This window comes from Bubalus kerabau, chromosome 1 (assembly GCF_029407905.1).
Source record: "Bubalus kerabau isolate K-KA32 ecotype Philippines breed swamp buffalo chromosome 1, PCC_UOA_SB_1v2, whole genome shotgun sequence".
NCBI classification, from domain to species: domain Eukaryota; kingdom Metazoa; phylum Chordata; class Mammalia; order Artiodactyla; family Bovidae; genus Bubalus; species Bubalus kerabau.
In genome coordinates, this window is record NC_073624.1 from 212,679,311 (window position 1) to 212,699,540 (window position 20,230).

The 20,230-nt window shown below is 58.4% G+C and overlaps 1 protein-coding gene across 3 annotated transcripts; it reads left to right on the forward strand.

The window, feature by feature from the left end:
• The first annotated feature begins 1,150 nt into the window (after positions 1 to 1,150).
• On the forward strand, positions 1,151 to 20,230 carry DAZAP1 (DAZ associated protein 1). 3 transcript variants are annotated; one of them, XM_055553260.1, is made up of 12 exons: positions 1,151 to 1,346; positions 7,576 to 7,616; positions 8,102 to 8,268; positions 8,549 to 8,614; positions 9,919 to 10,029; positions 10,827 to 10,875; positions 13,830 to 13,912; positions 16,026 to 16,179; positions 16,995 to 17,024; positions 17,131 to 17,271; positions 17,879 to 18,055; positions 19,316 to 20,230. In XM_055553260.1, exons 1-12 carry the CDS (start codon positions 1,318 to 1,320, stop codon positions 19,486 to 19,488), a joined length of 1,221 nt encoding a protein of 406 aa, XP_055409235.1. In that variant the 5' UTR covers positions 1,151 to 1,317; the 3' UTR covers positions 19,489 to 20,230. The 3 variants fall into 3 exon arrangements, with proteins under 3 accessions (XP_055409235.1, XP_055409242.1, XP_055409253.1); XM_055553267.1 differs by having other exon boundaries at positions 9,922 to 10,029; XM_055553278.1 differs by lacking the exons at positions 1,151 to 1,346; positions 7,576 to 7,616; positions 8,102 to 8,268; positions 8,549 to 8,614; positions 13,830 to 13,912 and having other exon boundaries at positions 9,918 to 10,029.

Consider the following 20,230-nt stretch of genomic DNA (forward strand, 5'->3'; position numbering starts at 1 on the left):
CAACCCACTCCAGTGTTCTTGCCTGGAGAATCCCAGGGACGGGGGAGCCTTGTGGGCTGCCGTCTATGGGGTCGCACAGAGTCGGACACAACTGAAGTGACTTAGCAGTAGCAGCAGTTGGCCTGACACCTGTTCCTTCATTCCTCACAGTTCATTTGATTTTATGGTGAATCAGCTATATTGTTAGGCTACCAAGAGGCTGAGAAAGTGAGTGAAAAGTCACTAGGCAGCAGGAACCACCATCTGACAACAGCGTACAGGTCAGTTTTTATTATATCATGGTCTGTGGATTGCTCCACCTCCCTTTTTGACGCGGTGGGCAGATTATTCTTTGTTGGGGAACTCTCCTGCCCATTGTAGGGTATTTAGCAGCATCCCAAGCCTCCACCCACTAGGTGCCAGTAGCCCCCACAGCCAGTGGTAACCAAAACTGTTATCTCCAGACATAGCTCAGTGTCCCCAGAGAAGGCTGAATCACCCTGGATGAAACCCACACCTGTCGACAAACGAGGGCAGGACCATCCTTGGCACATGGCAGGGGCTCAATGTGTTTTCATAATCTTTGGATCTACAGCCAACTATTGGGTTTGATTCCAGTTTTTCCACTGAGTGAGTGACCTTGGGCAGGTGATTCAGCCTCTCTGACCGTCGGTATCTTCTTCTGGGGCAGCTGGAGCAGCTGAGGCGCGGGAGCTGAACGTAGGGCCCCCGCTTCCTGCGGTCCGGCGGCGTGAGAGCCTGGCCTCCACCGGAGCTAACTCCACCCGCGTCCGCCGGCCCCCACTCAAGACTGGTCAAGGAAGCCGCAGCCGCGCCTGCGCCCCGCAGTGCCTAGTCTGGAGCGCCCGGTCGCGCGCGCGCCCCGCGCCGCTGCGCATGCACACACGCTCTCAGCACGCGCACGCACGCGGCTTGGCCCGCGCGCCCCCTCCGCGGGGCGGGGTCGGAGCCGGCGCGCAGGACTCCACTTCCCAGTGTGCCCCGCGGCGACGCTCGCAGCCGCTGAGGAAGAAGGCCGAAGCGCGGCGGCCGAACGGCGGCGGCGCAGGTCCCGCCGCACGCACGCACGCACGCTCACGGGTGCACCCCTGGCCCCGCCCCCGGAGGCCCCGTGCGGGAGCGCGCTCGGGCGTGCGCAGGGCGGCGGCGCGGGCGCGGGGGCGCGCGGTGACCGTTGGCGCTGAGGGGAGGAGGCAGCGCGGCCGCCGCCGTTGCGCAGATCCGGGCCGCGGCTGTGGGGAGGGCGCAGGGGCCAGTGACCTTCCGGAGGCGGGAGCGAGCCAGGGGGCCCGGACTCCGAGCGCCGCCGCCGCCGCCATGAACAACTCGGGCGCCGACGAGATCGGGTGAGGACGCGCCGGCCCGCGCCGCCGCCTCGGCCGGCCCCCGCCCAGACCGGCCCGGCCCGTCAAGGTCACGCCGCGGGGCCGCGCCGAGCCGGCGGCCGGGGGTCCGGGGGCGCGACGGGCCGGGGTCCCCTGGGGTGCCGGGCGCCCCGCTGCCTCATGGCCTGGGACCCCGAGCGGGAACCGGGGATCCAGGGAGTCCTGTGGGTCTGGTCTCCCCGCCGCCTCGTGGTCGGAGACCCCGAGGTTCAACCGGAGAGAATCTGAGGAGTCTTGGAGGTCCAGGCGCCCTGCCGCTTCCTGACCAGGAACCCCGAACCTGACCTGAGCGTTCTTGGGGGTCCGCTCTGTTTCATGCTTGAGGGAGACCCGGCCGCCTGGCCAGAGTTTACCGTCGGGGCCCCTCGGTCGGAAACCTAGGGGGTCCGGGGCATCCTGTCTGCCCCCGCGCCTGTATTTTCCACTGGCGGGGGGCAGAAGCGTCCCCGCGCCCGTGTTTTTCCTCGGGGACCTCGAACAGGAACCTGGGGGGTCCAGGGCGCCCCCTGCCCGTGCGCGAACTTGGCGGCTCAGCGCACGTGGCGGCCCGGTCGCGGGGGGTTCCAGTGCTGCCGCCGCCCAGCTTTTCCCACCCAGAACTCACAGCGGCGGCCCCTCCACCATCCACTCCACTACCAAGTGAAGGTTTGCAAACCGAGGGCCCGAGGGCCAAGGTCATGGGGGCCGGTCCCCGGTCTGCTTGCCGCGCACCCTGAAGTGACCACCATCTCGGCGCCTCCGCGCCACCTGATGGGTGTCTGCAACTGTTGTTTTCATGTTGCTCGAGCCCCTTCCTGCTCAGCCCCCATCTAAGCCCCATGGGTGTGTTTGAAAGATAGAGACCTGGAAACTTGGGCGGTGGACTGACGGTGGTGTTTCTGAGGTCTTTTTTCTCCTTGGTGTAGCTATTAGCGAGAGGAGGTTTGTTATAGCTAAGTTTTCCCTTTTAATTATAGCCTTGCCTAATGCTAAACGAGCGGGAGAGCAGGGAAGCGCTCCCAGAGGAACCAGAAAATCCATTTCTGCCCTAGTCTAGGGGTTTGGTCTAGTTTTCTTTGCAGAGTGGCTCCTACAGCATCAGCATAATTTTATAGTTAAATCCTTTTTGCAAAGATGGCAAAACAGCCTGGGCTGGGTTTCCGTGGCCTTGTGTACATTTCTGAGTGCCCTTCGCTTTGAACAGATGCGGTGTTTACAAAACGTTTGATTTGGTGAGTAAGTCATTGTTTGCCGCTGGGTGGCTGGCCAGGCTCTGGCAGCAGGTTACACCAGAAGACAGAAAAATGTGTTTGTGGGATCCCAGATCCAGAGTCCCCACGGCTCTTAGAGCACCAGAAAGAAGGCACTTAGCTTCTAGCCTGGTCTGTTTGGGAGAGAAGTGCAGGCCCTGGCAGTCTGAGCTGTGTGTAGGGTAAATGAAAAGTTGCAGCACTTCCGATGGGAAACTAGCCTGTGGGCAGAATGAAAGTTGTAGCCCAAAGGGCCAGACTTGAGGGGGGCCAGCAGTCTCCCTCAGCCAAAGGGATCTTTTTCTGACTTCCTTAGGCCTGGAGGGGAGGGAGCCTCCAGATCTAGGAGGCCTGCCTCTTGTTCTTGAGGAGATAGTCAGGCTGGGCTCCCAGGCAGTTCCCCTCTACAGCTTGTACCAGCCCCTGGGTGAGGACGGAGCCAGGATCCCCACTGGTTCTGGAAGGTCCCACCCTCTGTACCGTAGACCCACCCCAGACCCACGGGCAACCTGGAGAGGCCTCAGAGTTGGTAGCAGGATGGGATCAGAGACCTGCCTGGCTGTGTTCCCTGCCCCGGCACCCCAGCGAATCCAGCCAGGCCACCTGACTTCTAAAGCTGTAGATCTCGGGTGTCCCAGGAGCTGGTCATTGCTTTGCCCCACAGCGTTGCTCAGTTTCTGTTTCCTGCGGGAGCCTTGTTTCTGGCGGCTATGGGGAGCACAGGTCCACCTTAACTTCCTTGTTCTGGTGGCTGTTCCGGTGCAGTACTTGTGACGCCGCCGGCTCCCTGACCACGGGCCCTCTTGTTTGTGGGGGGGACCGCAGTTGCCCACTTAGGGTGGTTGCCACATGGTGCTCAGAGGAAGCAATTGCCTGTGTTGCTGGGATATGACGGTCTGACTGGTCACTGGTGGCACCCACTGTCCTCTCTTGACTGCCTTCACTGTGGTGTCCAGTCAGCCTCTCTGAGTGGCTCTTGGGGGGAGGTTGACAGGCCATGGGGCGGCTCCCCTCCTGGATGGGGATCCACATCCTCAGGAAGTGTGTGATGCTTGGATGCCACCCCACTGGGGAACTGTGCCTCTGCACTGGCGTCTCTGAAGGCAGGCCTTCCCTGCATCTGGATGTGATGGGCTGGGCTTTCAGCATCCTGGTTGTCATAATGGCCCGGTGGCCAGAGTGGAACCAGGCCAGGTCTCAGGGCAGAGGGCCAGGGGGAGCAGCCACTGTTACATGTGGCCTCGCAGGGAGCTGTTGGTGTAGTAGCCTGGTCTCTGCCATGGCCTTGGAGAGTCAACTTGAAGGAGGGTCTTCTGACCGAGGTTCCTGGAGCTGACAGGTTGTGGAGGCAAAGAGGAGTGAGTGGGGCTTTCATTTGGCAGACGTGGTTCTGCTGGCGGCCCACGGGCTGGTGAGGAAGGACCCCGATGTGTCCGAAGAGAGGGTTCTAGGGGGACCTGTGAGGGGAGCAGCACTGGGTGTGGGTCTCTGGGAGAGAGACCTGGGCAGGTTGGGGGGTGGGTAGTCAAAAGCTGGAGGTGGGTGGGGGTGGAGGCCATGTGGGGCTCAGGTGACTTAGCTCCGAGGGGTCTGAAGGTAAGCCGACAGTTCCGTGGGCCAGCTCTCTGTGTAGTGGTTGGTGTGGAGCTCTGGCTGGGTCACAGGGTGCGGACCTGGAGCATCCCAGGCCGGCTTGCCAAGGCCTAAGGGAGTGAGAACCCGTGGCGGGGGTCGTCCGGTGGTGGGAAGGAGGTGTCTCGTGTTCTGGACCTGTCCTGGGCATTGCAAGGTGGAACAACATCCCTGGCCTGATGCCCCTGGGGGCAGGACTGTCCTGTTGAGGTCTCCTGTTTGAAAGAGAATGCTTTTTGAGGCCTGGTTCCCAGTGTGTCCAGGCTGCCTGCTCCCGGGGACTAGGACACGGGTTCGGGGCTGCTTGGACACCTGCACGGTTGGCCGTGAGGGTTGGGGGCTGTTCCACTTGACCCCTATCTGGTTCCAGACATTGTGGCAGAGCCTCCTTAGTGGAGCAGACTGAGGCTTAAGAGGGTCAGGGGACGTGGTCAAGGTCATTCCTGGCATGGCTGAGCTAGAGTGGGGAGCCGGCACTCCTGGTGAGCTGGCCTGCTGCCCCTTGCACCCCTGATGCTCCTGCAGTGCTTCCTCTTGAGGGGTGGTGCTGTGGCCAGGTTTCGGTGAGAGGTCACTGTCGGCGGGGGGCAGCACTTTGGCCGGTGAGAACACACTGGTCCTGTCTCGGGGCACTCAGTGAAGGCCAGGCTAGAGTCTCGTGTGTGCAGCCCCCATAGTCCATGAGAGGTGATCTCATCTGCAGGTGAAGGAAAGCCCAGACTGTGGGAAGAGACCCCCGCCTCACCTGTTGTTTTTGGGCATACAATCTGTCACAGAAGGCTCAAAGTGGGATGGCTCCCTGGCTGCAGGAACGCGTGAACACGGGCTGTAGAGGAAGAGAGGGCCTGCCAGTTCACGTGATGGACCCGGCCTCAGCCCCCTGCCCTCCATCTGGTGGTGCCTGCTGTCCACCGGGTGGCGCCTGCTGTAGGCAACCCGGTTGAGGAAGCCCCCAAAGGCTGACTTTCTGGCATAAGTGGCACATGGTTGCCCTCAGGAGCCATCCAGGACTAGATTTCAGGTCAGCAGGCGGAAGACGTGCTGCCCAGAGCCTGCCACCCAGTCACCCCTCTACTGTTGGGGTACAGGCCCAGGACCCTGCGCTTATCACAGACCACCTGACTCTGGTCCCAGGGGTAGAGGAGTGGAGTGCAGGGTCTGTGGGGGCCCCCAACTTCAGCTGCAGCTGAGGGATGAATGACACTGTTCAGGGTAGGGCAGGGTTGGAGAGGGAGCCGCACAGGGTTAGCTGATCTTTTACCTGCTGAGCTGCGTATAAACGCTCAACAAGGCCTCAGGTCACCTGGTGCTAAGCAAGTCTGGGCTGGAGGGTGGGCACAGGCCAGTTCCCATGCAGGTGTGTCCGGCTCATCCTGCCCAGGGCCCCTGAGACCACCACGGGTCAGTGAGATCTCTCAGGACCTCCTGTCTGCAGACGGGGAGCAAGAGGAGACAATATAGATGAAGCCCCAACACAATGCTGGGCCTGGGGCTCTGCAGTTCGTCCCCAACGTTGTGCCCTGTGCCAGCCAGGCCCTGGCGCTTCCTCAGTTTTCACCTCATAGTATCTGTAACTTGGGGCCCATAGAGCAGTGACAGGAGCAGGAGTGCAGTCCCCTGCCCTCCTCGCACGGGCCAGCGTGCCTTTGCGGATGCGCCACTGTGTCCTGTTTTCCAAACACAGCGAGGTGATAGCATCAGAAAGCCCCATGTCCATGTTGGCTCCCTGGCCAACTCGGAGTGCGAGTTCTGGTGGATGTTGTCAGCTGCACAGAGGACGGCCTTTCTCGTCTTTTTCCACTAATGTCTGATTTTGAAATTTAAACATGGGCTGGAGCGTGGACTGGTCAGACCAGTTCCACCCTCTGCAGCAGCGGGGGGGTTGGGTGGCTCGAAGGGACACCACTTAGGCCTTCCCATCTTGGTCAGATGCAGGCTAAGCAGGCAGGTATTCCTCTCAGTTGGGGTTTGTCCTGGGTGTTCTGAGAATGCTCAAGATTTTTTTCCTCTCCAAGCTGCTTTTCCATAGCAAACCCATTTGTGCCTATGCCAAAGGCCTGAGCAAAGAGGCGGTCCACATTGGCCTGGGGCAGATCAAGTCCTTCTGTCATTTGCCTGCCTTGGTGTCAGGTGCTAGGGGAGCGGGACACAGATGGGATTACGCTCCCCAGGGTCTTAGGGAGCAGGAGGAGCCTGCCTGACCTCCCAGGGGTGTGTAGGGGACGGACGGAATGGTCAGGAGGCTGGGTGTGAGCCTCCTGGCCTCCATCCAGGAACGTGCCCTGAATGTGTATGGGGGTGAGGGGCTACAACCCCGAGTGGGGTGGGAAAATTGTTTCTTCTACCCTGAGTCTCTCAACCCCAGGGAGAAAGCCACAGTGGGAGGGACCCCTGAGTACAGCTGAGGCCACTGCCTTGATGGGTCTGTCCCCGTGCCCCGGCTGCCGGTTCTGGGGCCTCAGTGCAGCCAGCTTCAGGGGGCTGTTTTGTGTCCAGGCTGTGCAAGGGGGGATTGGCTGTGGACCGGATAGCGCCCAGGTACCACTCTGAGAGTGCCAGTTTCACTCCTTTTTCTGGGGCAGCACGCGGGATGGAGAGTGCCCTGCCTTGCCTTCTAGTCACACCTGCCCCAGTTGAAGCCCACAGCACGGGGCATCTCTCCTTTCAGCCAGCCCAAGCGTGGCAGGCACGGAGGCTCTGGAAACGGTGGCCCCAGGGAGGCCACCAGTACTTTTCCTCTCACATAGTAGGGCTCTAGCTCAAAAGTATAACCTAAGCCATTCAACTGAGTCCAAGCTCCAGGGGCCTCCCCAGCGATTGGTGGTGCTTACTCATGCCCATGTGCTGGGTGCCCCTGTTTTGTCCTAAAGCCCCACCACTGCTGCCCCTTGAGTTTGCCATGTCGGGTCTCAGATGTTGAAGTCTTTGGTGTTTGCAGAGCAGTTGGGAAGGGGGTCCATGATCCCACTCCCGCACTGGCAGGTTTGGGGTGGCAGTCTGTCTTACTGTGGTTGAGGTCAACATTTGTGTGCGGCTCTGGACATTGTGACTCATACTCCCGCCATTTGGGCAGATCCCGGTGGCATTTTTCATGCCGTACCATGGCCGTGCCCCCAGGTGACCACCCCAGGGTGAGCCCGATGGGCAGCATCGCAGGCAGATCCCTCTATGGTCGTTGGCCGTGCCATGCAGCTTGTGGGGTCTTGGTGCCCTGATCAGGGGTTGAACCCAGGCCTTGGCAGTGAGAGTGTGGAGTCCTAACCACTGGGCTGCTAGGAACAACTTGGGCAGAACCCTCCTGACCTGAATGTTTTCATGTTGAATTGCAGGAAGCTCTTCGTGGGCGGTCTTGACTGGAGCACCACCCAAGGTAAGTGCAGATGGGCTGTGGGCATGTGACCTTGTCTTCAAGTTGTGAGAATTCGCTTTTCAATTCTTGACTTACTGTCTGGATTGCGGTGGGGGGCGGAGGGCACTTGATTGGGAGTAGACTGGGGCAGCGCTTTGGAACTTGATCTTGTGCTGATGCTTCTGGTCAGGGAGGGTGGAGACCGGCTTTGAAGGCAGAGGCTGGAGACGGAGCCAGCAGAGTTAGGCGTTTGTGGTGGTCACTGTGTTCAGCCTCAGGCCTTGTAGGTGTCCCTCCTTTGGCAGCTTATTCTCCTTCCCAGGGAGACGTGGTGCATATTTCCTTCCCTGGCATCCGTCCTTCCCCCTCTCCCTATCTGCTGCCCCCACGTCAGCAGGTCAGCCGGCGTAAAGGTTACTGGCTGCACACTCTCCAGGTCAGGCTGCCAGGCTAGTAGCCTGTGACCTGCCTGACGCCTGGCTGTGTGTGTCCTGATCTCTGAGCAGAGACACTGCGCAGCTACTTTTCCCAGTATGGAGAGGTCGTGGACTGCGTGATCATGAAAGACAAGACGACCAACCAGTCTCGAGGCTTTGGCTTTGTCAAATTCAAAGATCCAAACTGCGTGGGCACGGTGCTGGCCAGCAGACCACATACCCTCGATGGCCGAAACGTGAGTGCCCGACCCTGAGGAGGCACCTGCCGCCTTCCTGCTTGGTGCCCCTGCGCCCCAGCGCTGTGTAGGTGCCAAGGATGGCTTTCCCCTGGGTTGGGTTACAAGAGTTATAACTCCGAAAAAAAAAAAGTTACAGCTCTGAGCTTAGACCAGACGCTGGGCCAGGATGTGGCCCCGGCGACCTGATGGGCCTGTACCCCTGACCCTACCGCCAACACTTTCTCTTGTTGGGAGACAAGCCTCCTGTTCACAGCTGGTCCTTTGAAACTTCCGACAGATTGACCCAAAGCCATGCACGCCTCGGGGGATGCAGCCGGAGAGGACACGGCCGAAGGAAGGCTGGGTAAGGGGCAAGGGGCGGGGGTTCCCTCCTGCATGCTTCCCTGGGGCCCTTGCTCAATCAGACTGAGCGACAGCAGGCCTTCCCGTGTGGCGCTGAGCAGCCAAGCTCCTGAGCACTTGGATTGATTCAGTGCCAGGAGCTTTTCATCTTGCAGCCAAGAAGTATCTTATTAGTCTACCTTAGAAACGATGGCTCTTGGCTGTTTGTTGTCAGAAACCTCGTGTTCATCCACACTGACCGCTCCCACTGCCCCACTCAGCACTCTGCTGGCTGTTCCCCTCCAGGGCTGAGGCCTGTCTATTTTCGCACCTCGGAGACCCTGTGAGCCTCCTGTGCCCCCAGGGCCTGGCCAGCTGTCACCAGAGTGTTCCGTTCTCAAGGAGAGCCTTACCAGACATGGTGGACTGGTGCTGTTGAGGGCTGGGACCTGGGAACCTTCATTTCTGGCAGGATTCCCAGCTGTGATGGTAGACAGGGCCTCAGACCAGGCGTGTATGTTTCTGAGTCTGCTAGGAAATATCAAACACAGAAACAGTGGTGCAGCGAACATGTGGGTAGAAACACTGCCCAGGTCCTTCCGTAGTCTGCACAGCCGTGTCTCTGTGTGTTCTGAGGGCACTGCGTCCAGGACGCCCGAGGGGACCAAAGTCCGTGGGCGCTCAAGTCCCTTCTATAAAATGGCTGTGACGGCGCACGTCCTCTGTGCATCTTAAATCGATTCTAATTGACTGCGGTTGCCTGATACAGTGTAAATAGCTGGCTGGCATGTGGCAAATTCAAGGTTTGCTTTTGAAACTTTGGACTTCTTTTTCTCCAAGTGTTTTTGATCCATGGTTGGTCGAATCCCAGATGCAGAGCCTGTGGCTGTGGAGGTCGGTGTGTGTGCGCGTGTGTGTGTGTGTGCACGTGCCCACCTCTGCTCGTGTCTCTGCCGCCAGCACCCCCAACAACGTAGTCTGAGTTCCCGGCTGCGGTGCCTGGGGGAGGCAGCTTCAGGGGTTGTCCGCAGAGGGCAGGATCTGGCCCTGAAGGTGAAGAAGGTGGCGACTGTCCTCAGTCTTAGGAACTTCCCACCACCCTTTGGTCACCAGTGGGGTTGGTGCAGGCCCTGCTGCTCATTCTCTGAGCTGGAGACACTCTGTTTGGGGCACTTGGGCCCCTGGCCCCTGTTGGCCTGTGAGGCACTCCTGGGCAGCCTGGTCTCCTACAGTGTCTGGTCTGCCTTCAGGGACTGTGCCCTGAATAGCAGGGTGTGTTTGGAGGGTACCCTACGTGGACTAACCATTTTCTCTTTGTTGAAATAGCAGAAAGGACCCAGGAGCGATAACAGTAAATCAAATAAGATATTTGTCGGAGGAATTCCTCACAATTGTGGTGAGACAGAGCTCAGGGAATACTTCAAGAAATTTGGAGTGGTGAGTCCTTGCCCTGCCCACAGCCACGATCGGGGCGGGAGTGGCAGAGCCCTGTGTCCTGGGGAGGCAAGACAGCGCAAAGCACCCCACATGGCCAGTCACCCACAGGGGAGTGCTTGCCGCAGACGGGGCCAGCTCCCCTCCTGGGAGGCCCTCGGCTGGTTGTAACCCTGCAGTTGAGAGCACTTGACCGCATCTGGAGAAGTGCTGGACATGGCTGGGTCCCATTCCCTGCCCACACACAGACACACACACACACCCCCTAGGACAGGGTGTGAAGGGATTGTTTTCCAGAAGAGCCTCAAATCTTTCAGAACTTCATGGGGGCTTATACAGGAACTAAATTCTAATAAGGCAGACAGGAGGCAGGCAGGGCCTTGGTGTTGGGGGGTTGGGGAAGAAGGCTATCCCTTGTCCTAAGCAAAAGCACAAGGTCACCTCCAGCTTCCACCGAGCACGTGTTCTCTGGCTGCAGTGTGCTTGTCTAGGGGGCGCCTATGTGTACCCAGGGCCTGGCAAGGAACTCGTGCTGCAGTGCACAATGCGGGAGCATGGGGAGGATGCAGGCCCAGCCAGGCCAGGGGCACCGACCCTGAGTGGGAGGTCCTGGCACATGGAGCCCTGGGCCCCTGGTGACCCACCACTGGTCCTGCCCCGCCTATGAGCACCCCTCAGCCTGCTCACAGCCCTGAGGGTCTCACACCCCAGGCAGTGGGCCTTTTGCCTCTGGACCTCCTGGCTGTGGGCAGACATGCTGCCTGCCGACCTGGGCCCTCAGACCCCTGTCTCTGTTACAGGTCACAGAAGTGGTCATGATCTACGATGCGGAAAAGCAGAGGCCTCGAGGTAAAAGAGATCGAGTTTGTCCTTGTCCTTCCCCCTCAGATGGCAAACTATTTCACACTTAGGTGGTGGTTGTAGCGAGCCTGGCCTCAGCACAGGGTGACTCGAGACTAGCGTAGTCCTTCCCATGCAGCCCCGGCCTGTCTGCTTCCAAAGGTCAGGCGGTACAGTCTTGGGGTTCTTTCATTTTTGTTTTGTTTTTTAAGCTCATTCTTTGGAAGCTTTTCCAACTTGACATGAATTTCAGCATGGTTTCTGTTTTTAAGCGTGTCCTGAAAGATGAGTGGTTTTGTTAAATCGTGAACTTCCTCAATTACGACCATCTTCTGTTTGAAGTTCACTCATTGAAGGCGGGGGTTTCATTTCATGTTGTCAGGCTAGGTCTCCCCCAGCTCGGCTTGAACATGGAGTTTCCTTGGTGTGTCCCATGCTTTTTTTCTTGTTTTCCTGTTCTTTTTCCTGAAGTCTGTGGGACTGAAGTCTGTGAGGCGCAAAGCTGCCCCAGCTGCCCACACCTGCACGGCCACATTGGTTTGCAAGGCTGGGACACTGGGCACCCAATTTGCGAGCCGTTTTTTTTTTTTTCCTTTTTTTTTTTTTTTTTTGGCTGCTGCTATTTGTCCCCGCCTCTGTGTTTTGGTTCCTGAACCGCTTTTGGAGCGGCCTCGTGAGCCGAGTGCGTCCAGCCCGCGGCCCCTGCCCAGCCCCTGGAGGCACTGCACCAGCCGCGCGCCCGCAGCATGCGCCCGCCATGCTGGAGAATAGTTTGCCATTTGAACCTCACCCTCCTCTCCCTCCATGGTTAAGTAACGTACTTTCACCTCATGTTGATTAAGCTGTTAAGTCTTAGTCTTAACTTTACATAGACGTACTTGCTTAGTGATGCACTTAAGTGTTTTCATAGAAAAGTACAGTAATGTTAAGTAAGTTGTTTCTCCTTTTCTCTCTGTGAATTATTTGTGATTAACGATATCTCTTTAGATTTCTCTTCTCCAGGTGCTAAATTATATCACACAGGTACAGGCCAGTCCCGCAGTCAGAGGAGGGAGCGGGCTTTGCTCCAGTGGGGTGTAAACGAAGTTTCAGTGTGTTTCTGTTCCGCTTCCTCAGCGGTGATGTCGCCTCTTGACAGACAGACGCATCCCTAGAGGGCCCGCCCCGGGGCTCCCTCCCCACGACTCACCGCCTCTTGCACTCTAAGGACCGCGAGCCCTGTGGCTTCAGACCCTCCTGCACTTGGAGAAAACGTTCACTTTCTCACATGCCGCTCATCACCCATGTTGTGCTCCACCACTTGCCTCCGATCTTGGGGCATCTTGGGACATGGGGTCCTGAGGCTGCTCTTAGATCCCCTGCAGGGCTGCCTGCCGTCCCTGCAGGGCTGCCTGCCGTCCTTGGCCTGGGCCCTGGAGCGCGCCGGGCTGCCTGGGCGGGGTCTGGGCAGGAGGGGTTGGCAGGAGGGCACTCCAGGCTTGACCTGCGGATCCGTGTTCCGTGTGGGTCCTGCCATCCTCAGCCGTGGGCCTTGGCGAGTCCCCGTGGGTCCCCCAGTGCTAGGTGGGCGGAGGGTGGGCACCACAGCAGGAGCAGCAGTTGGTCAGCAGGTGCCCCAGATAGCTTGTCCCCAATTTCTCTTCCTGAGCCTTCCATGCAGCCCCTGTTTCCTCCTCCCTCCCTGTCCCACAGTCCATCTGAGCATCCGTGCCCCTCCCAGGGCTTGGTCCCCAAGCACCTGGCCCTGCCTCTGCTCCCTCACACTGCCCCTCCACCCCCCACATCCCCATTGCCTGGCCTGTCTTCTCTGGTCTGTTTCTTGTTTCTTCTCATGTGGTGTGCAGGCTCAGGCTATGTGCGTGTGTCATGCTTGGACACACGTATGTGCTAGAGAGCTGGCCCACCCCACGAGGCTGGCGCCCACACTTCTGAGCTAAGCTGCTTTCTTTTCCCGTCTTTGTCCTCTTCCCACCTCAGTTCTGCCAGGAGTCTTTCCCCACGGTCCCTGCGACCATGGCCCCACATCCCTCTTTGTTCAGCTTGAGAGGCCGGGATCCCAGGGCTGCCCCACCCTGTATCCACATCCCTGGAAGCTCTGTGCCCTGCCCCTCCCCTGCACCCTTGTCCCTCCTCTGCACCCCTCTTCTGACCCTCCTCGGCCCTTTCCTGGCCTGTCCTTTGTTCTGCGGGGTTTTCTGGCAGTTGCTGCCATGAGTGGTCTTAGTGTTCAGTGCAGATGGGCCCCCAGGGACGAACAGCAGCCCGAGGGCTGGACACGCAGGCTAGCTGGGTGGCCCGCACACCAGACCAGCAAACTTCGTTTATACTGCACTCTCTTGTGTTTGGGAAACACTAAATTGTCTTTCCCGTTAAAATTGTCCTTTTGACGACATGGTGCCTCTTGCTGTTGCTGCTGACAGCAGTGTTTGAGCTGCTGGAACCCCTTGTGGCCTGTATCTCTGTGTATTTAGTCCATAGATACGTACAGATATAGACACTGTGTGCATACGTATGGTACTTGGGCAGGACTCCTCGGGCTTACCCAACAGTGTTGGGCAAGCTTGGCGAGGCTCTCACTGTGGTAGAGACGTGCCTCCGTTAACGCTAGAGCAGTGTACGGCTGCTGTCAGCACTAGCTGCCGAGCGATTGCCAGCCGAGGGGGAGGACCCTGGGTTTCAGAAAAGCACAAGTGCACCCATGACACATTTGGGGCTGCCTGCCCGCTGGGCCCTCACCACCCCACTGTCCAGATGGTGGCTAAGACACGCCCAGGGGTCCCAAGGTCATCTTTGATTTATAACTGGCCGCAGCGTCGGCTGAGATCAGCTCCTGCCCCGCAGCCTCACACACCGGCTTCGCTGAAACCCTTGGTCGATCCCTCGGCCCGTCCCTAATACTGTTCATCATCCTGTTTTGTGTCACAACACCCTGCTACCTTGATTCACTCTTCGTCGTTGGCTAGGTTTTGGATTTATTACTTTCGAGGACGAACAATCAGTGGACCAGGCTGTCAACATGCATTTTCACGACATCATGGGCAAAAAAGTGTGTAGTTGTAGTTTTATTTTACCTTAAGACCAAACCAAGTCTTAGGCAACCTAGGGATTTCACTGGAGAGGAGATCCCTTGACAGGAAAAGGGCCGGGCAAGTTGTCCTAGGACCCCTCCTGTGGGTCAGACCTGATTCAGGAGCCCCTGGCTCTAGAGCCCCTGGGGATGGCCGGGGGGTGGGCGGGCTGCGTCCAGTGAAGTCGCGGGTTGCCTCAGGCTTGGTTTCAGTGACCTCTCCTTCAGATGTGTGTCCCCTCCCTGACTGTCCCATGCCGGCCTGGAACGTGCCAGGCCGCGAACCTTTGAGAACTGGTTCCGTGTAAAACTGACGGCAACGTAAACATCCTGAAGGATTGGTTTCCAAATTGGGTCACTTACTGTGAACTCGGTCCGACCACATGCTCCTGGTAGTTCTTAACTCCATGCAGTCAAGTGACCTCTGGTTGTTACATCTTCATACTGTGTTGCTGCCTCGGAGGGAAACTCAGAAAGTGGCCTGACCCCTCCTTGCCCCGTCTCCCAGGCCCCCGGCTCCTCGTCCCAGAGGCAAGCCCAGTCCCCCCTGCCAGAGCCCCGGCCCCCCCATCAGCTGAGACACAGAGGGAACATGGCCCAGGGTGGCCCCTCTGTCCCTCACATCACAGATGGGCAGCTGGGTCAGCTGTTCTAGGTGCTCATCAATGGCTAGTTTAGGGTTGGCATGCAGGTCTCCGGGGTGCGTGCCATCATGAACACAGGGTCCGAGGTGCTTGTGTACCCTGCTCAAGGTCCTGTGATGGCTACAGCTGGGGAGCAGTGAGGGCCTCCTCAGGGCGGTGTCTGCTCCCAGGGGCAGAGTCCAGCCTCAGGCCTGCCTCAAAGGGCAGGGGCCCACTTTGTAATTAAAACCTGAACACAGGCCAGGAAGAGCAGCTTTTTTTTTTTTTTTTAATCACAAGGGTTGCTTTGCTTTGTAAGCAGGAACCTTATTCCCTTAAGGAAAGTGTGTGAAGACTCATTAATTTGAGTTCTTTGAAACGTCCTGCTGCCACACCGCCTGGAGCTAGCAGGGGTTTTGTTCCCCTCTGTGGAGCGTCCTTGGGGCATCGGAAGGTGGGGTCTTTGTGCCTCTGTGCCCTCCTTGTCCTCTCACAGAAAGGGGTTTAGGCCAAGTTGACGGGGTTCTGAGTACACAATGTTTGCCAGGCTCCGAGACCCCAAGGACGACTCCGGTGAATTCATTGTCTCTTTCTCATTAAAATTTATCCTACAAACAAGAGCAACTTGGGATTCTTGAGTGCTGATGCAGCCCTGGAGATGGGGGTCTGCTTTCAGTCGGCCCAGACTGAAAAGGCTGTGTGAGGGGGGCATGCAGCCTGGCGGGGCGGGCACCTGGTCCTCCGCCCGCCCTCCACATGCAGTGGCTCCTGGCACCTCCAAAAGGGAAGGCTCCTGGGCTGCTGACCTAACACAGTATGAAGATTGCTTACTGATTCAAATGTCCATTTTATTGCATGTTTGTTTACTTTTTTGTTAGATGTAATGTAAGATTCTCTTATCACATCCATCCCCTCTGACATTATTTTGAGTTAATTGAGATTCTTTAAGCGTTAGCCTGGGGAAGGTAAGTCTTTTATCTTCCATTAGACATTTTAAATACAAAACCTAAGTAAACCAACTGTGTTTCTCAGGTATGAGCTGGAAGCGCAGGCAGGTGGGGGCTCTGGAGAGGGCCTGACCGCCGGAGCGGCCAGGAGGAGGGCTGCTCTTGTGGGGAGGAGCCTGGCCTCTGTGTCCCTGGGTCTACACTGTCCCTTAACTTGACCCAAAGACCCCTTGTCATACACAGAACTCAGCAGACTCTTGGTCCTCAGCCCAGTCTGCAGTGGGTGGGGCCTCACATGTTTTATAGTTGAATCTGTTGTACCTGAGAAACATTTTTTTAGACAAAAAAATTAAAAATTTTTAAGAAAAAAGTTACTAGTCTAAATAAGGTTTATAGTTAAGTATTTAGTTTTAAGTCATAATAAGATGCTAAGTGTAGTTGTAAGTTACCTGAGGGTGTGTCTGAAGGGAAGGGGGCTTGAGACCCCTGGCGTCTCCCTAAATCAGAGCTTGGTTTGTCCAGGTGGAAGTTAAACGGGCCGAACCTCGGGACAGCAAGAGCCAAGCGCCGGGACAGCCAGGTGCCAGCCAGTGGGGCAGTCGGGTCGTGCCCAACGCCGCCAACGGCTGGGCAGGCCAGCCCCCGCCTACGTGGCAGCAGGGATACGGCCCACAAGGTAAGGGTGTTTGCCTGCCCACCAGCCCCAGGAACTTCCTGCAGCTCTGGCACCTGGGTGGGCCAGGTGGGATACGGGAGCCAGAACTGTGAAGCGTCGTCGCCCGGGGCCAAGTGGGTCTGTCCCCTCAGCTACCCCCAGGCACCAGGGGTGCTGGGGCGGTACCTCCAGGGGAGGTCAGGGGTCATGCCCAGCAGCCAGCTTTGCCCCCAGGGCGAGCACTGAGGCTGGAGTGGATGTGGGCAGGTCAGGCTGTCTTCAGAGCTTCACTTGGATGCTCCTCAGAGGAGCAAGGAGGAAACATGAGCCCTGCCTTGTGGGCCCTTTGGGTCTGTTCCAGCTCCCCTGGCTTTGCACTTGCCATGTAGCATGGGTGGACCTTTTACAGACCACTTGGGATGGCCAGGAGCCTCCATGCCCTTTAGAGACCTAGAGAAGGGCGTCCAAGGAAGGATACCAGTACCCTGAGCTGTAGAGCTATTTCTACCTGGCTCCAAGTTTCACCCGGTCTCTTCAGAGCTGGCTTTAAAAGTGTTTTTTATTGCAAAATGAGCCACAGCTATAGGAAACCGGCCAGTGAGACCAGATGCTCTCACGCCCATCGCAGGGAAAGAACCAGCACTTGGCCGGAGGATACCCTGGGTCCCCGCTCTCCTGGCTGACAGCCTCCCTGTTGGGTGTCCCTGGAGCTGCTCTGACGTCTTTGCCCTGCACCTGAGATGTGTCAGGAAATTGGGTCCCCTGGGGGGGCAGGGTCCCCCAATCCATACCTGGTGCTGATGTGGCACGCCCCACTCCCCCCTGTCTCCCTGCAGGAATGTGGGTGCCGGCAGGACAGGCGATCGGTAAGTCCCTGTTGGAAAAAAACCTAGAAAAGCAGGATCTGAGCGGGGTGGGGCAGGGCAGGCGGGAAAGGGGGCTTCTTCGCCTCACCTGTATGCTGTGTTCCAGGTGGCTATGGACCGCCCCCCGCAGGAAGAGGAGCCCCCCCGCCACCCCCACCCTTCACCTCCTACATTGTGTCTACCCCTCCTGGAGGCTTCCCGCCTCCCCAGGGCTTCCCCCAGGGCTACGGCGCGCCCCCACAGTTCAGTAAGTGCCTTGGGCCCCTGGGGGTGGGCCTGGGGCATGTCAGCACAGAGAGCCGACTCCCCACACCTCAGGTGAGGGCTGGACTCACCTTGTCCACTCGGCTGGATTCTCTGTCCCCAGCAGCCTGTGTCCACCAAAAGAGGAGTGCCCCATTGACCCCATTAGGCCAGCAGGTGGAGGTGCTGGGGCATGTCATTCAGCCGGCAGGAGGAGTCCTCCCCCTTCCATCCCTCTCCGACCCTGCGCTGCGTGCTGAGTGGCCATCTGTGACCAGAGTCCCAGGACACTGCAGTTTTGTAGCCCTGCCATGGCATGCAAGCCACCTGACAACCAAGTCAGGCTGCCACTCCCGGCCCAGGCCTAGATCACTTTCATTTCTAATGGGAAAGAGCAGGTCTTTCTTCATAGACGCCGGCACTTCCTATCCTCCTGGGACCCTGGGCTTGGAACGCAGCCCCACCTCACTCTGCCAGGCCACTGGCTGGTCGCTGTCTGCCCAGCAGGGTCGTTCCCTGGGCTGCAGGCTGGGCAGCTGGGGTGGATGCATGTGGTCCTGGCAGCTGAAGAGCGTGAGCACCGCGTCTGTCTGTCTCCTGTCTGTCCACAGGTTTTGGCTACGGACCTCCACCTCCCCCACCAGATCAGTTTGCCCCTCCAGGGGTTCCCCCACCACCGGCCACTCCCGGGGCCGCACCTCTGGCCTTCCCACCACCCCCATCTCAGGCCGCCCCAGACATGAGCAAACCACCGACCGCCCAGCCTGACTTCCCGTACAGCCAGTATGGTGAGTGCCTTGCTCCCCATCCGCCTGGGGGTTGGGTGCCGCAGGACTGTGGGATTGCTTGCAGGGCCCAGACTAGAGCAGGCCTGAGGTGGGCTTTTGGCCAGGGTGCTGGTGTGGAGGAGCATTCACAGCTCGGCACCTGTGTCTGGGGCCTGTGGATGTGGGGGCCCCAGTGGGCCTGCGCCGTGTGTGTCTGAATCTGCCATACATAGGGTGGGCTTGGGGGCCATGTGGCATCAGTCGGCATCCAGCTTCACCAAGGGGTGCTCACCAAGTAGGTGCTGGAGACCAGGGTCTGCGCCCGTGAGAGCAGCTCGAGTGGGGGCGGGGTGGCAGGGGGCTCTCTTGTGCTGAACAGATGCCCCCCCGCAGCACCTCCACATCTCAGGCTCTTGTGCCCTCGGGGCCTTGCCCGGCTGTGGTCATGTGGGTTCTCGCCTCGCCCAGAGCAGGACACCGTGGTGGTGGGTGCAGTGTTGCTGACCCCTAGAGGGGATGTACGAGCGACTGAGCAAGCATGTGCCCCCCACCCTCCCTCCTCTGCCAAGGCCGCCCGGGGCAGTTACCCTGGTCTCATCTCTCGCCAGGCCTGGGCACCTCTTCTCCAGAGCCGCCAGGCTTCGGCCCACACTTTGTTTACACTCTTTTGGTCAGGCTGAGCAGTGATGTGGCCTAGGTAGGTGGTGCCTCCTCCTCCATGGTCCCCCCTGCCTGCGCCCGGGCCACAGACGGCACCTCCTCTGCTGTTCTGGGCGGGGGTGGACTCGGCGGTGCCCTCGGGGACGGGCCCTTGCCAGGGTGAGGATCTCAACTGGCCACCACCCCTCTGGCCCTGGAGCTCTGCCCCCACGGTCGGCACTACTGACCCAGGGGGCCTTGTGGGGCGGGTTGGCCCTGCTCAAAGGAGGGGCAGCACTGTTGGGGTCCAAGCTCTGCAGCTCAGCCTGATCTGTAATGTTTCTTCAAATCTGGAATCTGCCACGTCCACCCTGAGTTCCACTGGAGAACAAACTTTGTAGGAGCCTGTGGTCCCCCAGGTCTGGCCAGGTGTCTTATGTTTCCAAGCTCGAAGGCCTCGCCAGCCGCGAGGGTGCGCCGCAGGCCCCCAGCCCCGAGACAGGGCAGTAAGTGGGGGAAGGGGTCTCGGAGCTGCTCTCCTTTCTGTGAAGATGGCTGCCCGGGTCCCAGCAGGGCTCCGGGGGGGTACCTCCACCCACTGGGTCCAGGCCCCACCCCAGCTCACTGGGCTCTTCCCTGCAGGTTATGGACAGGACTTGGCCAGCTTCGGACAGGGCTTCTCAGACCCCAGCCAGCAGCCTCCCTCCTATGGGGGCCCCTCGGTGCCTGGCTCGGGGGGTCCCCCCGCTGGCGGAAGTGGCTTTGGACGCGGTCAGAACCACAACGTACAAGGATTCCATCCCTACCGACGCTAGCTGCAGCCCCTCCTTGCGGATGGCAGGCGGCTGAGACCAGGATTCAAACTTGTGAACTCGTGACAATCACAAACTTGGTGGAAATACCGACTCGACCGTGGGGGGAGGGGGGGAGGCTTTTGGCGGTGGCTGTGGGTACCTGGACTGAGGTTTTTAAATATATTTCTTTCTCTAACCCATCAGCACAATAAAAAAAAAGTCACTGGTTCAACAACAGGGTTTAAAAAAAATTCTTCAGCTTTAATTCAAAACTTCAGGTTTCTTTTTCTTCTTTTTTTTTTTTTGAAATTATTTTCCTGAGCCTTTATTTTACCGTATATTGTAAACTTTTATGTTAAAGAAAAAAATATACATTTACAAATTGTGAGATTTTTAAGAGAAATTTTCTACGATGTATACTCGCTTATTTTTTAATTTAAAACAGGGTTTCCGTCGGCACTGGTGGAGGTGAGGGGCGTTTTTAGTCCCTTGCTCCTGGCTTTGAGGGTTGGGACTTGTTGGTCCAGAAACTCTGGGAGCATAAAGAAGAAATCTACTGAGTGTGTTTTGTTTTTTGTTTTCTTCTCTGCTTTTGTCGACTGGCGTGCCTGGCCATATCTGCAGGAGCGTTGTGGGGCCGCGCCTGCCTGTGTCCGCCCGCCATCCAGAACCAGGGGGCCAGGCTGGCCCATCTCCCGTGCTCGGGGCTTCAGGGCGTCCGCGCTGACCAGTTTGAATAAAGAAAGTGCGTTTGGACTAGAAA

Excerpts from the sequence above, each read along its gene's own strand:
- DAZAP1 (XM_055553260.1), top strand. The coding sequence starts at position 1,318 with ATGAACAACTCGGGCGCCGACGAGATCGG. Across the intron at positions 1,347-7,575 it reads TCGGGCGCCGACGAGATCGG|GAAGCTCTTCGTGGGCGGTC; the intron begins GTGAGGACGCGC and ends GTTGAATTGCAG. Across the intron at positions 10,876-13,829 it reads GGAAAAGCAGAGGCCTCGAG|GTTTTGGATTTATTACTTTC; the intron begins GTAAAAGAGATC and ends GTCGTTGGCTAG.